Below are 19,533 nucleotides of genomic sequence, written 5' to 3'. Positions count from 1 at the left end.
CTGACCAGTCTTGCATGGGAAGGAAAGGGAGAGGGAATGTTTTCCTCTATACATAGCCAGCTGAAGGTCTGAAGTGCAAGAGACCAGCAATCCTTATGAAGGTGTGGATAACCCATTTCCCCAAAGACCCATAAAAAAGGATCTTAATGGGTGGATTTCCAGAGTTTCACAAGATTCCAGCAACACACCTCACAACTTTAAGTGTTTTGTCAAAATAGTCACATCATAGGAAAGAAAACTCCTGGAGAGAAGCAAGTCTTTCTGAAAAACAGCTGATTAATTTGATGGCTGAGGACAGCACTAGTCACTAGCATCATCCTAGGATAACTGTCTTCTATTAACTACTGTTTCACTTGTAGATGTAATTTTCGTTTTTGAAACTATATTTGCATGTCACCAACTGATAAAAGAGGGTACTGCAATGTCTTCACTGATCAGAGTAACAGGCCTGTGCTAGCTAATTCTTCTATGTGTGCCTTCCTATACCAAGTGATTAAACTATCATACATTATTCTCTTCAAAAAATTTAGTTAGACATCATAAACTTTGTATAGTAAGGTGCCTTCTGTCTGCATCGTTTCTCATGCCCCTTCAAGCTCTTCAGTATCTTCACACATCATCAGATACACGGACATGAAAACTGGAATTTGTATATTAAGTGGCTTCACCAGTGTCATATGCAAGAACAAAATAACTTCTCCACCTGTATTTGATATATCTACTAATAGTAAAGCCCATGACACTACTCCAACTGCCTTGAACTGATGGTTCACACTAAGGTGATTATCCAAAATAACCCTTAAGCTCTTTTACGTATCATTGCTTCTCAATACATCAGATATAGACTACAAAATTTTCACATATAATGCCTAGTATAAGTATCTACATGAATTTTACTGGACTGTGACCATTTAACTCAGGAAAAAAAGTATCTTCTAGTTCTGTAATTGAAAAAAAAATATCCTACTGTTGAAGAAAAAAATATATTCCACTAGATTAACATACATTATTAAGAGTTTTTAAAACCAGGAACTACAGATAATAGAAAAGCCAACACCAGGACAGTATTGCCTAAGGCCAAATTGTTCCTCACAGTTACAGAGATGCGCTGGGATGGAACCAGAACTATGAAGCACCTTTCTTTCTTGCATGCCCATGGCGAACAGAGAAGGCTATGCTCTCCAAGGAACACAAGCACTGCTCTGTCTTTACAGTCCCTATTTACACACAGTGCACGAGAAACTAAGGGAGCAGGTTCATAGAACTGGCACATCCTGAGTTTCAAACACTTAAAGCTGATAAAATGCTGCAATACCACTAAAATCATAGAAACAGAATCACAGAATGGTTTGGGTTGGAAAGGACCTTAAAGATGATCTAGTTCCAACCCCCCCTGCCATGGGCATGGACACCTTCCACTAGACCAGGTTGCTCAAAGCCCCATCCAACCCGGCCTTGAACACTTCCAGGGAGGGGGCAGCCACAGCTTCTCTGGGTAACCTGCTCCAGTGTCTCAGCACCCTCACAGTAAAGAATTTCTTCCTTACCTCGAATCTAAATCTACCCTCTCTCAGTTTAAAACCATTACCCCTCATACTATCACTATACTCGCTGATAACAGTCTCTCCCCATCTTTCCTGTAGGCCCCCTTTAATTACTGGAAGGTTGCTATAAGGTCTCCCTGGAGCCTTCTCTTCTCTGGGCTGAACAACCCCAACTCACTTAGCCTGTCCTCATAAGAGAAGTGCTCCAGCCCCCTGATCATCTTCGTGGCCTTCTCTAGACCCGCTTGAGCAGGTCCATGTCCTTCTTATACTGAGGGCCCAGAGCTGGACACAGTACTGCAGGTGGGGCCTCACAAGAGTGGAGTAGAGGGGGAGAATCACCTCCCTCAACCTGCTGGCCACACTTGCCTTGATTCAGCCCAGGATATGGTTGGCTTTCTGGGCTGCAAGTGCACGTTGCTAGCTCATAGTCAGTTTTCCATGCATTACTACTCCCAAGTCCTTCTCTGCAGAGTTGCTCTCAATCCACTCACCAACCAGCCTGTATTTGTGCTTGGGGTTGCCCTGACCCATGTGCAGGACCTTGCACTTGGCCTTGTTGAACTTCATGAGATTCACATGGGCCCACCTCTCAAGCCTGTCAAGGTCCCTCTGGATGGCACATCCCTTCCCTCCAATGTGTCAACCGCACCACACAGCTTGGTGTTATCGGCAAACTTGCTAAGGGTGCACTCAATCCCACTGTCCATGTCACCAACAAAGGTGTTAATCACTGGCCCCAACACCAACCTCTGAGGAAAGCCACTCGTCACTGCTCTCCACTTGAACGTTGAGCCGTTGACGGCAACACTCTGAGTGCAACAATCCAGACAATTCCTTATCCACCAAGTGGTCCATCCATCAAATCCATGTCTCTCCAATTTAGAGGCAAGGATGTCATGCGGGACAGTGTCAAGAGCTTTGCACAAGTAAGGAACCTCAAGTTGTTTTACATGTCATTCCCAACAATATACCTATATTTTGTGTTGAGATGGATATTTATATGGCACACATTAAGAAAAGGGAACTGATCCAGGTTTAAACTGGTCTCTTCTTTTGTGTTTTGCCAGGGTAATTTTGACTCAGATCAGTACACCAGTCCAGGAAACTGCACAGCCACCTAAATACCTGTTAATTTTAAAACTATCTGATATTCAGATTATTTTTGTAACTACAAAACTCCTTACTGCCTTGAGAGGAAGCTTTCACCCCTAATCAGCAGTAGTAAGTGACTGGACAAATTATCTCAGCCTTCTGGCTGATATAAGTAATTTCAAATATTAGAGAATGCCACCAGGTGGATTTTAAAAAAGCAACATACAAACAGGTATTTCCCTTTTGCAAAACTGGAGGAAAAAAAACCAACAAGCAAAACCCATAACTTTTCTGCTTGCAAGAGTTCACACACCAGGAAGTAAAACAATGCCCATCAGAACATGGGTCTGACATTGCCAGAATGAAGCCCAGCACGGTGAAAATAATGGCCAGCATAGTGAATATACAAAGTCTAACAAAGCCCTCTACGACATTTGCAATGTGAATAACAGCCAAACTTTCTTTCTCCCTTGCTCCCTCTGAGAAAACAGATGGTTCATTCAACTTTATTTTAAGAATTCTATTTTCACTGAACCACAGCTGGATCCACTATTCAAAGTAGCATGTCTGGCTCACATTTCTATGCTCTAATATAATTACCCTTTTATCTCATGAAATTATACAATATTCATTTAACTCTGTATAGAGAAAGTCTACAAGTATATTTTGGATATAAATTACAAGATCAGGAGAAGAATCTTTGGCAACAGATTTATTCCATTGAAAACAATTCTCTGTGTGTAGTAAACATAATAGCATCCGACATTTGAATGATGGTGGAGGAAAATCACATAGACTGACATTAAAGAATTAAAGACTACATGACTACTGATGAATAATGTTTTTCCTCCTACTCTGACTGTGTTCAAAATGCACACAGCTAAGTGGCACTCTGTTACTCCTGCTTTCTTTCCAGTCAACGACACTGAAAACATCATGGCAAAGTACTCAAAAAGTATGTATTAAATTAATTGCTGGCTGAAGTATAGAAGTATTAAAATGTATATTATCAATGATTCCATCTAAATTTACACCCTGAATCTATGCTGCAACAGTAGCTAACTTCACAACTGTTACACTATTATGGTTTTTTTTTAAGTGACTGTACCTATCATAACCCAAGCATGCCTTCAAAAGCAGAAGTTTGTCCAGTTTGCTTATATGGTCCTGTTGAACTATACCTTGTAAAAGGGACAGAGATGAGGACCTGCTCTGGTAAGAGAAAAGTGTTGCCAATGTAAATTACTTCCAGATATCAAACCTTCTTATTGGCTCAATAACTGAACCATTTCAGTGATACTTCTCTCCAGAATGAGCTAACCACAGGTAACTAACTGACTGGAAGTTACAGCGTAAAAATATCACATTTAGTACTATACAATGTAGTGAAAATAAGGCATTAAAATTCAAAAGATTGAACTGCTGGGTTCTAGGTTGGATTCCACCAGCTCCACTTGTTATACCTAACAATGAGCAGGCACATTTATCAACAGCCAACTGTGATTCCCTCTTTTCTACAATTCTTAGTTGAATGTGTATCTCTAAAAAGCCTGGCCTTAATAAAAGGTTTAAATCCTTAAAAGCAGACTTCTGTTCTCTGTTCCTCCAGAATTTATTTTTGCTTACAAGAGAAGAGCAATGTTTCTCTAGGTCCCAGTTTGCAATGTTGTGATCCCAACAGCATAGATGTAATTTGATTAAATCAATGGAGCCCCTCCCAGTAAATCTGCCCCATGTGGTCCCTGCAAGGATATAATGCAGATTCAACAAGCTGTCTTGTGTTAACAAGACCATCTTTATGTCAAACAAAATTAAGTCCACTCTAATTACAACAATTACCTTGAAAACAAGTAAGATAAAACTAATTATATTTACCATGATGGATAATGCCATTCTCTAATAAAGCTTGGCCAAGATGAACACCTTCTTCAGATTTGTGTATCTCTCCAATTTCCAACAACCAGGACACAAATTCACTGAAATAAAAACAGATACAAAAAACAAACTTTAAATGTCATACCACCAGATCTACTACACTTCCCTCTCAGTTACTAGTGCTTCTTACCAACCTATTAAGTGATTCTTAAGCCTAATGATCTTCAGAATGTCATATCACCTTTAGAAAAGCCACTCATTTCAACTTTTTTTTTTATTTCTACATAAATACATATGATTTCCCTTGAGATGTCTTTTCTTTTCTGCTCAGAAGTTTTACCTGCATGAAGTTTACTTTGCACATGGTAAAGACTTTCCACGTTTTCTGAGATTTTCTAAACTAGCATAGCCACATTTGACCAAACGGTCAAATATAAGGCAATCCCAGGCACACCTATGGCACCTGCCCAGGGAAAATACGCCATGAAGGCGGAACATAATCATGGTATGATAGAACAGTAGGCCTGTTACTTCCAAGGTGTCTCAGACACACTGACATCCTGAGCATATACACAAAATATATACTGCATGTGCAGGAAATGCCTTGTTTGTATCACAATAAACCTGATGCAGTTCAGAGACATAGAATTTATAGCACGTAAGATATTTGCACGTGTGTTACAAATCAAAAGAACAGTGTAGTGAAGTAGTGCAACATCCATGTTCATGGGTTTTAGCTTCAAAGGGTCCACTTCAAAGACAGGATAGAAAAGCAGCCATTTGGTGGTAGGTTTAAATGTTTCACAAATGGCTCCTCACCATGAGTGTATTCTTTACCTGCTTCCAACAACTTCACTGAGGAAACATGATTCAACCACAACTCAATCATTAATCTTAATCCTGGTTTCAATTCTCATCAGCTATGTGACTTCTGACAGCACATGAAAATCTTCCATGTTTCATTTCCACTTTTGAACCCATTGGTGAGTGAATATCTTCACTACAATGCATTCGTGTAAAACAGTCACTGTACTTTATAAAAATACTTTCCATACTTAACTGTCTTAGGGTCAAATGAAGTAAGTGCTAACCCCTCCACCCCCCCAAACTACTTTTTTTGCCATATACACATTTTTAGGGTACCTATTGCTTTCTCTTTCATTCAGTCTTCTTAAGCCATAGGTATAATATGGTATTATAAAAGTACTCCTGATAATACGGGTAAATTTTTAAACATGGAAACTTTATTCAGTAATTCTGTCCCTGACATTCAGTCAAGAGGACGACAGAAACAGTTTCAGAGACAGAGGGTTTTTTAAGTGAATAAAGCAAATTTGACACTCTAAACTAGGCGTTTCAGAGACAAAATGCCTTAAACAAGTTGGGAATTACTTCTTTAAAAAAACTATTTTATTTGATACATTTTCATATTGTCAACATGTCTTTTCAGCCTTGTCCCTTTAATAAAGCTACTCTGGAGTACAAGTACACATCCATAAATTTCAGGCACACCAACTTACATTTTGGCTACATTCTGGGAGGCAAATAGGCCTAACAGACATTACAATAAAGCGTGGTTTCTGCAGAATCGCAAAGAAGAATTAAAATGTGTTTTTAGCTGGTTAAAATTCATGCTAAAAAATACATATAATACCTTCCAAGAAAGCATTTGGGGAAAGTAGTTAATTTCCTCTTCCTGTCTTTGATGAGATTCCCTTGTTTGCACATCATTTTGTACAGTCTTTCTCCTTGCTCAGAGATCATCACCCAAGTGTCCTGTTCCATGCCCAATTTTAAACCTGCCAAAAATGCATTAAGATTTTATGAAGTGATATTGCCATTATATTTCAGTATCTTCCCAAAAAAGAAGAAACACAAGTATTTTACATTGAAAAAAAAAAAAAAAAAGTGAACGATCTTCTTTTTTGCATTATTTTTCTCACAATCACATTAAACCATGAAATGTGATCTTCATAAAGCATAATCAAATTGTGTCTTTAAGTTACTCATAGTGAAGTTAAGCTGTTACTATACTGACACCACCATTGATATTGTAATAATAAATGCTAACACTGTGATTTTCAGACTTCAGTATATGAACATTGCAAGGGAGTAGTCATGTCTTCAGAAGTTTAAAAGAAAAGGGCCTTGGTTTTGCCCTTACCATGTATAATAAAAATGTTTTGACTTAAAGGAAACTTTTTCAAATTTTCAATAGTAACTAGTTATCTGTTATAAATTTGTTAGTTTCACATAAGATTAATTCACGCCTTTTCCACAAAAGCATATATACAACTTGACTTATTTGCTTCATAATTTTTTTCAACAACAGAAAACTCTCAAGGCTTTTATTTCAATATTTCTTACTGGTTTATTTTTTCCTGTTTCTCTTCTTGAGAAAATCATTATGTTTTCTGAGTAACAGATGATCAAAACCAGTTTATGTTGAATTATGCATCCTATTGGCCACTCACAGAAGCTTGTGCTTCCAAGGAATACCACAGACCTTCATAGCCTATGCACTTTCTCAGTAAACAATTATAATTCTGGACAAAATGACACATTTCTGTAATGTCTTCTGTACATGTTCTCAGCTTCTGTTCACATTTTTAAAACTATAACTGTACACATTCAATCTAAGTAACAGTCTGCCACTTCTTTAATTCAGAAAAGATAGCCAGAAAAAATGTACCCGTCACAAGAAAAAGCTAACAACGTTACTGGACACAGATGCAGGAGTGACTTTCATTATCTATGAACCAGATAGTGATGGTGCCACACAAACAGATAAAAGATGATGTATTCCCAGGAAAAGAAAACTTAACCAATATACTACTTTTGGAGCTTATAGGACATTGATGCTTTTATTTATATCAACTGTTTGAATCAGGTCATCACAGCATCATTAGCCTTAAAGATGACCACATTTAAATAAATCTCTAAATTGCTGAATGCCTCAGATGGTTACAGGAAAGCTCCCAAACTGACAGAAAGACTTCCCAGCAAAAAGTTTCCAATTCAGCTTGATTTCTCGAAAATACAATCTATAAAGCGGTCCTAATTGATAATTCAATTAAAGCTGCTGAAGTACTTCATCCAGGCCATTCCCTCCCTTTTGCTCAGCTTCTGCTATATGGATTCCAAATGAAAGTATAGGTTGAGGTTCTCTAAATACACTGAATCTCAGAGTCTCCTAATATGAACAGCCCAGCAAGCCCCAGCTACATGGCACACAGGCTGGATTTCCGTGCCTCACTCCTGCTCCACATGCTGTATTTACCTAGTCTGGAGACCCCTGTAAACTGCCATTCTGTGTGAGATGTGAGGTCTACAGCACCACTACGAAGAAATGCACAGGTATCCACAGCACAACCAGGAGGGAGTCACTCACGTGAGCCTCGCTCCTAGCCCAAGAGATCTGGGAAGTGCGTTCACTTGATTTAGTTCATCTCAGACTTGCAAAGGAGGTAAAACACTGTTCTCACATGTGCAGTCACTTGGACTTCAGTGTAACTGCCTATATATATACACACACATGAACATGTTCCATGTCTTATTAAGTAAACATACAATTAAAGCATCTTTATTTTCACAAGAATGGGAAAGTGTTACAGCTACATTTAGATACAATATTTGAATTCTAAAAAGATAGCTGTTTGTTTCCCAAGTCATTTGGCAACTTGACTGCAATTAAGTTGATGCACCCTGCTTTGCAAGAGGTGTTTATGCAGATATGTTGAAAAAAATCACTCCACTGGAAGAGACGGATACATTTACAAGTTGATAGAGTTATAGAGATATTAAAGAAATATTGTTAAAGATTCTGTGTTGCAAACTGAGTCTAAGTGTGTACCAAGTCCTCTCCTCTTTCTTTCACAGTTGTCTCATTGGTGGCAAACCCACTGAGAACACCAGGAGCTGATAATTTCCCCAAATCATAGGATGGTAAAATCCTAAGGCATGGCTTCACTTTGGGATGGCCTCCTCAGACCCCATGCTTGGCAAAGTTTAGCTCAAACTCACCTCTACTACCAGCTGCTCAATAGTAGTCTGAAATAGTATGAATACATCAACAAAAAATACTCCTACTTACTCTTTCTATTTCTTACCTAAAGGTATTGAGTCTAAGGGAGCCAAAAAACATAATAGTGAAGTGGGATTTGTCAAAAACCTTCTCAGTCAGTTCTCGACAAGGCCCTATACAGGAGACAAACCTGGTTTTTGTTGTATTTGACGCCATCTCTACCACATTGCTTTTTCATTTGGTATTTTAAAAATGTTGAGTTTTTAGACCTCTAAGGCACCTTTTTAGCTCTTCTACTATTAATTCCTGATGGCACTATTAATTAGCCATTGCTGAGGCACCCTAGCTGAAACTGTGGTCCTATGGCAGACGTTCTACAAACATCTAGTATTCAACTTTAAAAGACCAAAGAAAATATTGTAAGTCTCCATTTACAATGGAGGCACAAAACAAAGACTACTGCAACAGGAGACTGAAAAATCTACACAGACCAGGAAAAGAATTTCAGATCTAACTACAAGGTCATATTTTCTTTCAATACAAGGCTCCAAACACCATTACTGATTAGGATATTTTAGCTTGCAAATGAAATTAGCTCCAGAAGATGATAATGCATCACCTTTCCCTGGTTCTACTTTGTGCTGGGTTCACCTTGTATACATGAGGTTATTCGTGGTCACATTTGAGATCAGGATTACATTTCATCCAAGTATTCTTCCACCTTAATTCAGTTATTCAAAAACACAGTCATTTGCCAAGGGTGATTTCTTACTGTCTTGGGTAGGAGACAATACACCAAAGATAGGGTTGCGGGTATATTCTGTGCCATTTCATGTCAGATCATCTGCGTGAAGACCCAACACAGAAAACCTGCTCATTTCAGTGATTCAGATGGCCAGTCACAAAAGGGAAGCAATGCATATGAATCACACAAAGCATTTAGGATAGACCCTCCTATACCACAAACCATAATAATTCACAGGTCTTAATGAAATTATGACAATTAATAGTGGTTGAGGATAAGCTGTAAAATCATAGATTAAATCATCTCCCCATTTCCAAAACAGCATTCACTACCAGCATACATGATTCAAGCCATTATGTCCTTTCCAGTACAAGTTTGATTTATTCTTTCCAAGCTGGTATTCATAAACCTTCAGCTGAACCTGACACCACAAGTTTACCTAGGAGCTGGTTTTGCTTTGTATCTCAACATAAAAATACAGTATGGCTTTCTAGCAAAGCCACAAGAAAGTTTATTAACCTACCTTTTCTTCTCTCTCGCTCTTTCAAAATAGCTTCCAGCCACTCTTGCTTCTCTTCAGGGGTTTTTGCCATGCATACAAACCATTTGTTCTTCGCTGTGTTGTGGATCTTCCAGCCATTAATAACGGTGTGGCCGCTGCTGTGATAGTCAGCTGGGAATAGATAAAATGGCTTAAAGAGCACCAATTCTTAAAAAAACAACAGTTGTTACAATTATTAAGAACTCTTATCACTACACATCAAGCTCAGGAAATACAGAAGAATAAAAATGAATTTAAAGTTATCTGTGCTGCTTGTGAACTACGTTATAATTTAATAAGCTGTACTTTTAACTTTTAGTAAATAATGTCCTTTTTAAAATGTAACAGTGAATTGCCTAGCATATGGAAGAAGGTATAAACTCAACACTAAAACAGGCAGAGTCCTATTAAAAAACAGATCATGGTACTCAGAATACTTTTGTTCATGTTAAACCCTAACAAGTAATTCCTTAAAAAAACAGCATTGTGGTTTTGCCCTTAAGTTATTCAGAGCTGCTGTGCTGATTGAATGATTTACTGTTAAATTTTTAAAGGACTAAATATACAGGGGGAAAAATATGATTTCCATTTGACAAGTACACAAATCATATACATTTGATGTATCTTCACTGGTTACCTGAATAAAGAAATATCTACACTTACTTGTTTAAATATACTGAAATATAATACAAGATTTACTCTGCTTTTTAAAAAAATGCATTAACCAAATGCGTAACTTTTGAAATATGTTCCTTACAACCCTATGTTCAGTGTGCACATTATAGGAGAGATGTAACAATTGCTGATGTTCTCAGATAGCTTGAACTTCTGACTCTTAACACGTAAACCACTATGCTACAAAAATCAATTTACTACGTATTACTCTTTCTTTACTTCTATAACTTCTATTAAAGCCTGTTTGACTTTAACATGCTAGTCCATAAATCTTATTCAGAAATTAGCTAAACAGACTTCCTCTCCAAAACTAACACCCTTGAATATCCTTCACTAGGATTACATGCATTTCCTGGGGGAAAATTTGTGAGGTGTAAATGCTTCATGATACCAAATATATTTTTTTGCAAAAAATGCAGATTAAAGCTAGAACTAACAACTACATACAAAATATTAAGAAAATCAAAGGTCAACATTTTCTCACCACAAACTTTCATAAAGAGGCAAGAAAGTCCTAGGGCCAGCCCTGAACTACTTTAATAACTACAGAACTTTGTACTTTGTAAATACTTTTTCATCATTCTGCCCTGTTCTGTATAATGAGATGGGATTTTCTGACACTGAAACCCTTGCTGAAATGCATGCTAAGATTTATCATAAATCTCAGCAGACATGTTAGCATCCTTTCAATAACTCTGCATTTTAATTAGATGGAAAGCAGCCAAGCTTTGTATACTGGGCTGGAAAATGTCAGGAACTACTAGAAAATCATGAGACTGATGGCTAATTTCTAAACCAACAAAACCTTCTAGTACTCAAAGTGTATAAGAAAGTGCAAGCAAGTCTATGTCAGGGAAAAAAATTAAGTTATTTTTGCAACTTCATGTTTATACTGCTTACCTATTTATCACATTTTTATTCACATAACCTGTGCATAATATCCTTTGTCCCTTTAAAAACAGTTCCTTGAAAACTACCCATCATATCAACTATGCACTGTCAGAAAAGGCAAAAAGTCAGAGAAAAGAAAGAAGCCTCAGACAGAAGCTCTCAGCTGACAGACTGCAGCCCTTTGGAGATCAGAGGCAGGAGTGCTACTGGAGGAAGGAAGGTTAAGGTCCCTTTGTATTATTCAAGCATATACTTATAAACCTTGCAATATGGCACTAGCTGCACCTTGTTGTTTATTTATTAAGTTAGAGGTTAATACATATAAAACTACAGGGTGATATTTTTCCTGTGATCTTTGTTACTGTGTATCTATCATCACACCACCCATGTTATATAAGGAAATATGACCTCTAATGCAGTGAACAGTAGCAGTTAAAATTGTGGCAAAAAAAAATAAAAAATGATGTCTCAGACTCACAAATGGATTTAGATCCTCCCAAATCACTCTGGACAGAAATTTGGTGCCAGCTTAGTAGTCTAGTTCAGAAAAAAATGGCTCATCCAGCCACTTGAATCTCTCAATACAGAGATGACATTTTAAACATGCAGCTTCCTTGGCATCTGAAGGTCTGTAACTGCAGGGCAAAGAGTGCTGGCAGTTTGACCACATTAATCTCATACCACTACAAACTCACTGAATTCTGTGAAAAGCCCAATCACCTACCTAGGTATTAAGACTGCGTAATGTATACAGATGGCAATGAGTTCAGGTGGAAGAAAATGGGTAGCTATCACCCAGTTTTGCAGTAGTTACTCCTGTGATGCCCAGCTTGACTCTAACCTCTGCCTTTAACTGCAACACCCCTGCTTTCTCTTTTGCTCCCCATGTTCCCCATGACTACAATCCTCCAGGTCTCCCACAAGCAACTTGTTCTCCCCATATACCCACGCTCACATCCTCCTGAAGAGCATTTCAGCATTATGCTATCATCCCATATAGACTCATACCTTTTTTGGACTGGCTATTGGACAAAATCTGGTCAAGAGCTGCAGACGTGACGGCCAGCCAGGCAGGAGGTATGCATGTTCTGACTGGCCAGCTGCACAGGATATATGCACACTCTTCACATCAAGGCAATCACACCTGACAGTCAGGCTAAACATATGATTTGCAAACATAATGGTTACAGAGGGAAGAAGAACATGAGACTTCAAGCTGCTCCATGTAAAGTCTGAACAAGCATGTGTAACAAATCATTAAGCTTCCAACTTCCCAAGAAAAGGTGATGAAAGATGACATCATCTTCTAATGATACTTGGTAATACATTAAAGCTTGTAATTTGAACTGTAATGTATTGTTCAAAATTCAAGACTCAAACCTTTGAAAGATGCATAAGAAGCAATTAGTTACAGTCATATACGATATAATTTTTTTCTTCCCTTTAAAAAACCGTAACAGAAATCGTTGAGAAACTGTCAGTTGTGCAAACACAGATTGTCGAGGCAATCCCAAGCACAAATACAGGCTCGGCAATGAGTGGATTGAGAGCAGCCCTGCAGAGAAGGACTTGGGGATATTAGTGGATGGCAAACTGACGATGAGCCAGCAGTGTGCACTCGCAGCCCAGAAAGCCAACCATATCCTGGGCTGCATCAAGAGAAGTGTGGCCAGCAGGTCAAGAGAGGTGATTCTCCCCCTCTACTCCACTCTCATGAGACCTCACCTGGACTGCTGTGTCCAGCTCTGAGGCCCCCAACATAAGAAGGACATGGACCTGTTGGAGTGAGTCCAGAGGAGGTCACGAAGATGATCAGGGGCTGGAGCACCTCCCTTATGAGGACAGGCTGACAGAGTTGGGGTTGTTCAGTTTGGAGAAGAGAAGGCTCCAGGGAGACCTTATAGCAGCCTTCCAGTACCTAAAGGGGGCCTACAGGAAAGAGGGAGAGGGACTCTTAATCAGCGAGTGTAGTGATAGGATGAGGGGTAACAGTCTTAAACTGAAAGAGGGTAGATTTAGATTCGAGATAAGGAATAAATTCTTTACTGTGAGGGCAGTGACAGACTAGACTAGGTTGCCCAGAAAATTTGGATGCCCCTTCCCTGGAAGTGTTCAAGGCTTTGGGCAACCTGATCTAGTGGAAGGTGTCCCTGCCCCTGGCAGGGCGGTTGGAACTAGATCATCTTTAAGGTCCTTTCCAACCTAAACCATTCTACGATTCTATGATATCTCTACTGAAGTACTTCTAAGTTTCTCAGACTTTAGGTTCTTACAAGCACTGATGCTCAGAAATACCAAGGAAATAATTGCTGCACAATATCAATTCCTTCCTCCTCTGTACGCTTTTTGATGCAGTCTCAGGTTGCTATTATCATGTAGTGTTTCTTCTATTTCATGCCTCATTTCAAGACAACAGGGGACAGAACTAAGATAGTATAAGCAACCATAAATCTAGTACTTCCTAAGTCTCAAGTGCTTGTCTTCGTAAACTAAGTAACTTTCATTTAATGGCTGGTGAATGCCTTTAGAAACATACTTTTGTCTCAAAATTGAATTTTAAAAACTGAATGTAGAAAAAACAATACCATCACAATATATCCACCTTTCTAATACTTGCAAGTGGCTGTACAGTCACATTGTTTTAAGAACAAATAGTCTGCCCTGATAAGTAATATGAATTCCACTTTAATCAGTGCAATCAAAAAAAGGCAGAGTGCTTCATGATGCTGAAACAAAAAAGAAAGCTTACACCAACTGTACTGCTCAGACAAGGCCTTATTTCATCAAAGAAAAATTGCTTTTCAGAAAAAGCTCTGTTTATTTCTGTAGACATGTCATTAGCATGACAATAAACCACACTGGGAATCTGTTTTCCTATTTCTATGCTTCTACTTACAAACAACTAAGACTACATTCCTACATCTACCAATGCTGAGAGCAAACGCTCTCAGTTACCCTGTTCCCTGGAGCCCTATGGTTCCTTATACCAAGTGAGCAGAGGATCCTAAAAGTAAAGAACTGTGGAAATATCATCTAGACTCAAAAGTCTTTAATGTCTATGAAGAGGCCCATGAAGAGCACACGAGAAAGAGTCATGCATAGATATGAAAATATAAGCACTCCGCACTCAGAGCTTCCACTCTAAATTAAGAATTATAGAAAGTGGTAGGTAATAGATGATTAAGGAGGATAAAGTAATACAATACCAAAAAAAAGCATATGCAAAGCTAATGTGAATGAGGCTCAGACAACCAGATTACTACACTAGGGAATGAGATGAGACAAAAAGAATGCAGCAGAGTAGTACCGGGTTACAGTTCAAAAGCAGATTACTAAAGGGGATGAGAAACAAGACATCTAGGTGCAACAAATGACAACAGTACAGAAATCCAAGACAGAGGGAGGTTAAAGAAGGGCATCATGATCTGAGTGAAAGAAAAAGTATCAGTGTGATGAGAGGGAATACACTTCTGACTACGAGGAAGGAAAACGTTTTGTTTTTTTTTTTTAAAAGGGGGGGAAGGGAGTGGCAAGAAAAGGGCAGAAAGGTGCCACAGGCCAGGGAAATAACACAGACATTTCCATATTTCAAAGAGAACCACAGAAATATCAGTAATTACAAGAAAAAGTTATTTTAGGATTGTACTGGGTCTGGCTGAGCCAGAATTGATTTTCCCCTATAGAAGCCCTCATGGTGCTGTGCTTTATGTTGGGAGCTGGCAGGGTGTTGATAGCACACCGCTGTTGTGGCTACTGCTGAGTAGTGCTCACACAGCACCAAGGCTCTTTACATTTTCCCCCCTCAGTGGGACGGGGTGGGCAAGATCTTGGGAGGGGACACAACCAGGACAGCTGACCTGAACCGACCAAAGGGATATTCCATACCATATAACGTCTGCTCAGTATAAAGCTGGGAGAAAGGAGGAAGGGGATGGGGGTCACCCTTGGTCCTCCGAGGCAACCACTACGGGTATCAGAGCCCTGCTTCCTGAGAAGGCCCGACATCGCCTGTTCATGGGAAGTAGAGAATAAATCTGTTTTCTTTCTTTTGCTTCTGCGCGCGGACCTTTGCTTCTCTTTGCTTACATTAAAACTGCTTTTGTTTTACCCACAAGGGTTGTTTTTTTTCCCATCTTGTTTTCTTTCCCCTTTTTGCCCTGTTGAGAAAAAAAAAAAAGGGGAAGGGGGGGGAAGTGATAGAGCGACTTTATGGGTACCTGGCGTTTAGCCAAGGTCAAATCACCACAAGATACTGGACAAACCAAAATGGAGAAGGTAGAGAATGTGGGGATATGTTTAAAAAAAAAAAAAAAAACAAACAAAAAACCAACCAAGGCAGGTAAAAATAATCATAGAATAGTTTGGGTTGGGAGGGACCTTTAGAGATGATCTAGTCCAACCTCCCTGCAATGAGCAGGGACATTTTCAATGAGATCAGGTTGTTCAGAGCTCAATCCAACCTGACTTCGAATGTTTCCAGGGATGGAACATCTATCACCTCTAATAATCTAGAAATCAAAATAACCAAACCAATAACTGATGTCTCAGAAGTGTGGAAAGGAGGACGGATTTAAGAAACGTTGCACATATAAAAGTGACAAAATTAGATATGGGTCAGGAGAACAAGTGGGAAGGAAGCATGATAGCCTCCAGTACTGTGTGCAAAGCTATAGGAAATAGGGACAGTAGCAAAATTTCCTGTGGCTGGAGGAAATTAAACTACTGATGTCTGGAGTGAAGAGGAAGACAATTTGTGCTTAGCCAAACTATACTTGAAGAGTAACTGAGGAAGAAAACAAATAGGCAGGAAGGAAAATTGACAGTGGGAAAGAGATCAAGGACTGCATAGCTAGAACAAGCAAAGGAAGGAAGGTAGGACAGATTTGAGAAATACAGGATAGTCATGGAAGGAGGAAGGAAGGAAGAAATATTTGCTAAAGCCAACACTAAAAGGGTAACATTATATGGAATCAGAACCAGTGAAAGACAAAAGTTACAGAATTCTTGGAATATTTATCTGAAAGAAGATGGTGGCCACTGAAAGAAGATGGTGGCCACTGAAAGAAGATGGTGGCCACTGAAAGAAGATGGTGGCCACTGAAAGAAGATGGTGGCCACTGAAAGAAGATGGTGGCCACTGAAAGAAGATGGTGGCCACTGAAAGAAGATGGTGGCCACTGAAAGAAGATGGAAAGAAGACTTGGTGGCCACAGTAATGTCAAGAGTTATAAGTAAAGAGATATCATCTTAGAAGTGACATAATCAAAACAGGAAACCTGTCTTTTATTCCTAAAGCATATATAAGGAAGATGAAGAAAAATAAATGAAAGGTAGTCAAATAACGCATGCATAAAAGACTGAAACACTCAGTTCTCTTTTTTGCATAAACAAAGCACTGAGATTTCATACAAATAAAGCTAACAATTGGGCAGGAATACAGGCCAGAAAAGGGAAATAGCAGGATATAGAATATTGGATATATTATATTCAAGTCAACAAGGCTTGATGAAATTCACTGTAGTGTACCCATAGATGTCTCTAAACAACTAACAAAATCAGTGGGCCTGGTGAAGGACATAGCCCAAAACAGATGTTAAGGAGTTCTTACAAAAAATGTCTAGTAAACAAAGAGAATGAATCAAGTTTGACGCCACAGTGCTCTACCTAACGTTCAGCATTTTCCATTGGCTTTATCAAGAGTTTAAACAGTTCAGTAATAACATTGTTTGTTCATGGAACCAAGGCAAGAATCATTGCAAGAGCTTTGGGGAACAAGGCATGAATTTTGAATGCTTAATAAATTGTGGAAATAGTAAGGTAAAATTCAGTGTAGAAAAGAAAGTAATTATCAGGACCTACTCTGAGACATTAACACAGTATAAGATACAGTGGGATAGGCACTAGTACTGCACAAAAAGATCTGGTGTGGTATTCTGGAACACACACTAAGAAGTGGAAAAATAATGCTCTCAGAAAGACCAAACAATCCTGGAATTAGTAACAGACATCCCACATGCACCAGTGAAGTTTCAGCTCTGGATACCTCATAATACAAAAGATGCAAACAAGCTGGAAAAAAAAAACAACACAAACAACAAAAAACAAAACTCCAAAGGACACAAGAAGTAATAAAAACTTAGAAAACGCAATCCATACAAAGGTTGAAAGACTTAAAAAGAGGAGATGAAGGAGAGACACAACAGCCTTCCAATAAACTAGTTCGTTGCAATAAGAACAGTAGTCAAACTGTTCTCCAAGTCTACCCAGTAGAACAAGAAATGAGTGAACTATTTTGAAAACAAGGAACTCAAGATTAGGAAAAAAAAAAATCTTAATTTTTAAGAAATATTTAACTTCTATGAAGCTTACTTAAGCTGTACAATCCTTATCATTAATGCTCAATTTTAAAATAAATTACATTAAGAAATGCTTGGAATCCATAGCAGATGCAGGGAAAACCTAATGCTATTTTAAAATCAGGACAAGTAATATATAACTCACAGAAAGTTCCTCCAGACCTACATATTTGAAATGCCACTGCAAGTTCCATCCCCCCCTTTTTTTTAGTTTTACGTTAAAAAGCCCAAAATGTTTCAAGTTTTCTTTAATTGTAAGGAAATAATAATTGTTAAGCTCCAAAGTTAAGCTCCAAAGTTAAACTCAAGTTTCTAAAACAAAAATTGACATTTGCAGGAATACTTCAGGTTTTCACTTTTTTAATGTACATCAGGCAAATTTCAAGCAACCATATGAATTATATACCTAAAGGTATTAAAAAAACCCTTCCTTTTTCTTAAACAGTTATGTCACAATTTCAGCATTTATAGTGTTTGAGGCTTCACTCCAACAGAGATAACTTTTCCATTTGCTTTTACAACATATCACATACCTAGGGATAACCTCTTTAACAGTGCTGGAATGCTGTAAAGTGAAGTTAAATCTATGATTTCAGTTGAGCAATAAATGTCACCTTATTTTATTACTCTGTTCATGTTTGTGTAAAACAGTCATGTGCTAATAACATATGAAAACAATGACCTGTCACAGAAGCAGAGTTCTGGTACGAGCAGATAGCACTTTTAAAGTGGCATCTCACCCTCTTTCTAAGTACAAGGCACACCCTCCATCCTCAAAAAAATCATGAAATTGCATTTGATTTCAGCACCTCTGAAGACTGCTCTGTAAAACACAAATATACTCACCTGTTCCATCATCTACATTCTCTACTTCCATCACTTCTGTGTTTATTCTGCCCCGAAAAAGGTAACGGTGGCCATCTGTAGACGCTTTGTTGTTCTTCAGTCGCCTGATAAAAGAAAGAACAGATGAGCATGTCATCCAACACCTCCTCCTATGTTTCTGCACTGCTATCTGTACGTGTAGCTTTTTAAGACTACTGTAAGAGTCACAACACATTTCTACATGTACAACTGAACTGTGGAAACCATTGCTAAATGAGACACTGCTGATGCTAATACAAAAATACTACCTCTGGTAAGAGTAAGCTGCAAATTTCTGGCTGACATGAGTTTATCAGGAAAGTCTCATCTGTAAAAGCTCTGTTCCAAGACTTTGGTACCTATATGCCACTGTCTGCCATCAAAGAAAATACTGCATTGGGAGGATCTTTCCTCCTAACTGACTGGCCTCCTTATGCTCATCAAGAAATTCAACACAAGCATAGCATGACTGAAAAATGAAGTAAGAACACCTTTGGATATAAATCTTGACCTACACACATCAGCCTCACAAATGAGATTTATGCATGGAAAAACAAAGATGACATTTTTTCTTCCTCACATAAGGATTAACCAAGAATTGTAATTAAGAATTGCTGAAATTTTGTTGCAGTTTCACAGTGATATATTCCAAAGAACTTTGCATTGCTATAACTCTGTTCCCACTGAAGTCAAGGCCTTTTGAGAATCCCAGTTCTAGGCAGCTTTTCCCACCTCAGATAAGCCAGGAATGATTTTCTATCCATTTTTGCCTATAATGATAATTAATACTGTATATCAAAACAAAGGTCTGAATTCTGACCTTCACTCACTCCAGAGAGGTACTAATCTTCAGAAAATGACCTGCCTCTCAATCATTACTGTCTAACGAGTAACTCTACTATAAATTTCTTATTCAAAAACTG

At 38.5% G+C, this 19,533-nt stretch overlaps 1 protein-coding gene across 1 annotated transcript in view; it reads right to left on the bottom strand.

Annotated features, from left to right (window-relative positions):
• The window catches only part of PREX2 (phosphatidylinositol-3,4,5-trisphosphate dependent Rac exchange factor 2), a 187,589-nt gene that overhangs the window by 98,819 nt on the left and 69,237 nt on the right, over positions 1–19,533 (bottom strand). The window contains exons 9-12 of the mRNA XM_074882653.1: positions 18,593–18,696; positions 9,807–9,956; positions 6,169–6,313; positions 4,515–4,615 (exon numbers count right to left, since the gene is read on the bottom strand). Of these exons, the coding sequence (XP_074738754.1) occupies positions 4,515–4,615; positions 6,169–6,313; positions 9,807–9,956; positions 18,593–18,696 (500 nt within the window). The remainder of the gene's footprint in view (positions 1–4,514; positions 4,616–6,168; positions 6,314–9,806; positions 9,957–18,592; positions 18,697–19,533) is intronic.

The sequence above is a fragment of the Strix uralensis genome, chromosome 1 (assembly GCF_047716275.1).
Source record: "Strix uralensis isolate ZFMK-TIS-50842 chromosome 1, bStrUra1, whole genome shotgun sequence".
Taxonomy (NCBI): domain Eukaryota; kingdom Metazoa; phylum Chordata; class Aves; order Strigiformes; family Strigidae; genus Strix; species Strix uralensis.
The sequence above is the reverse complement of the archived record's forward strand: the minus strand, read 5'-3'. Positions and strand labels throughout refer to the sequence as shown.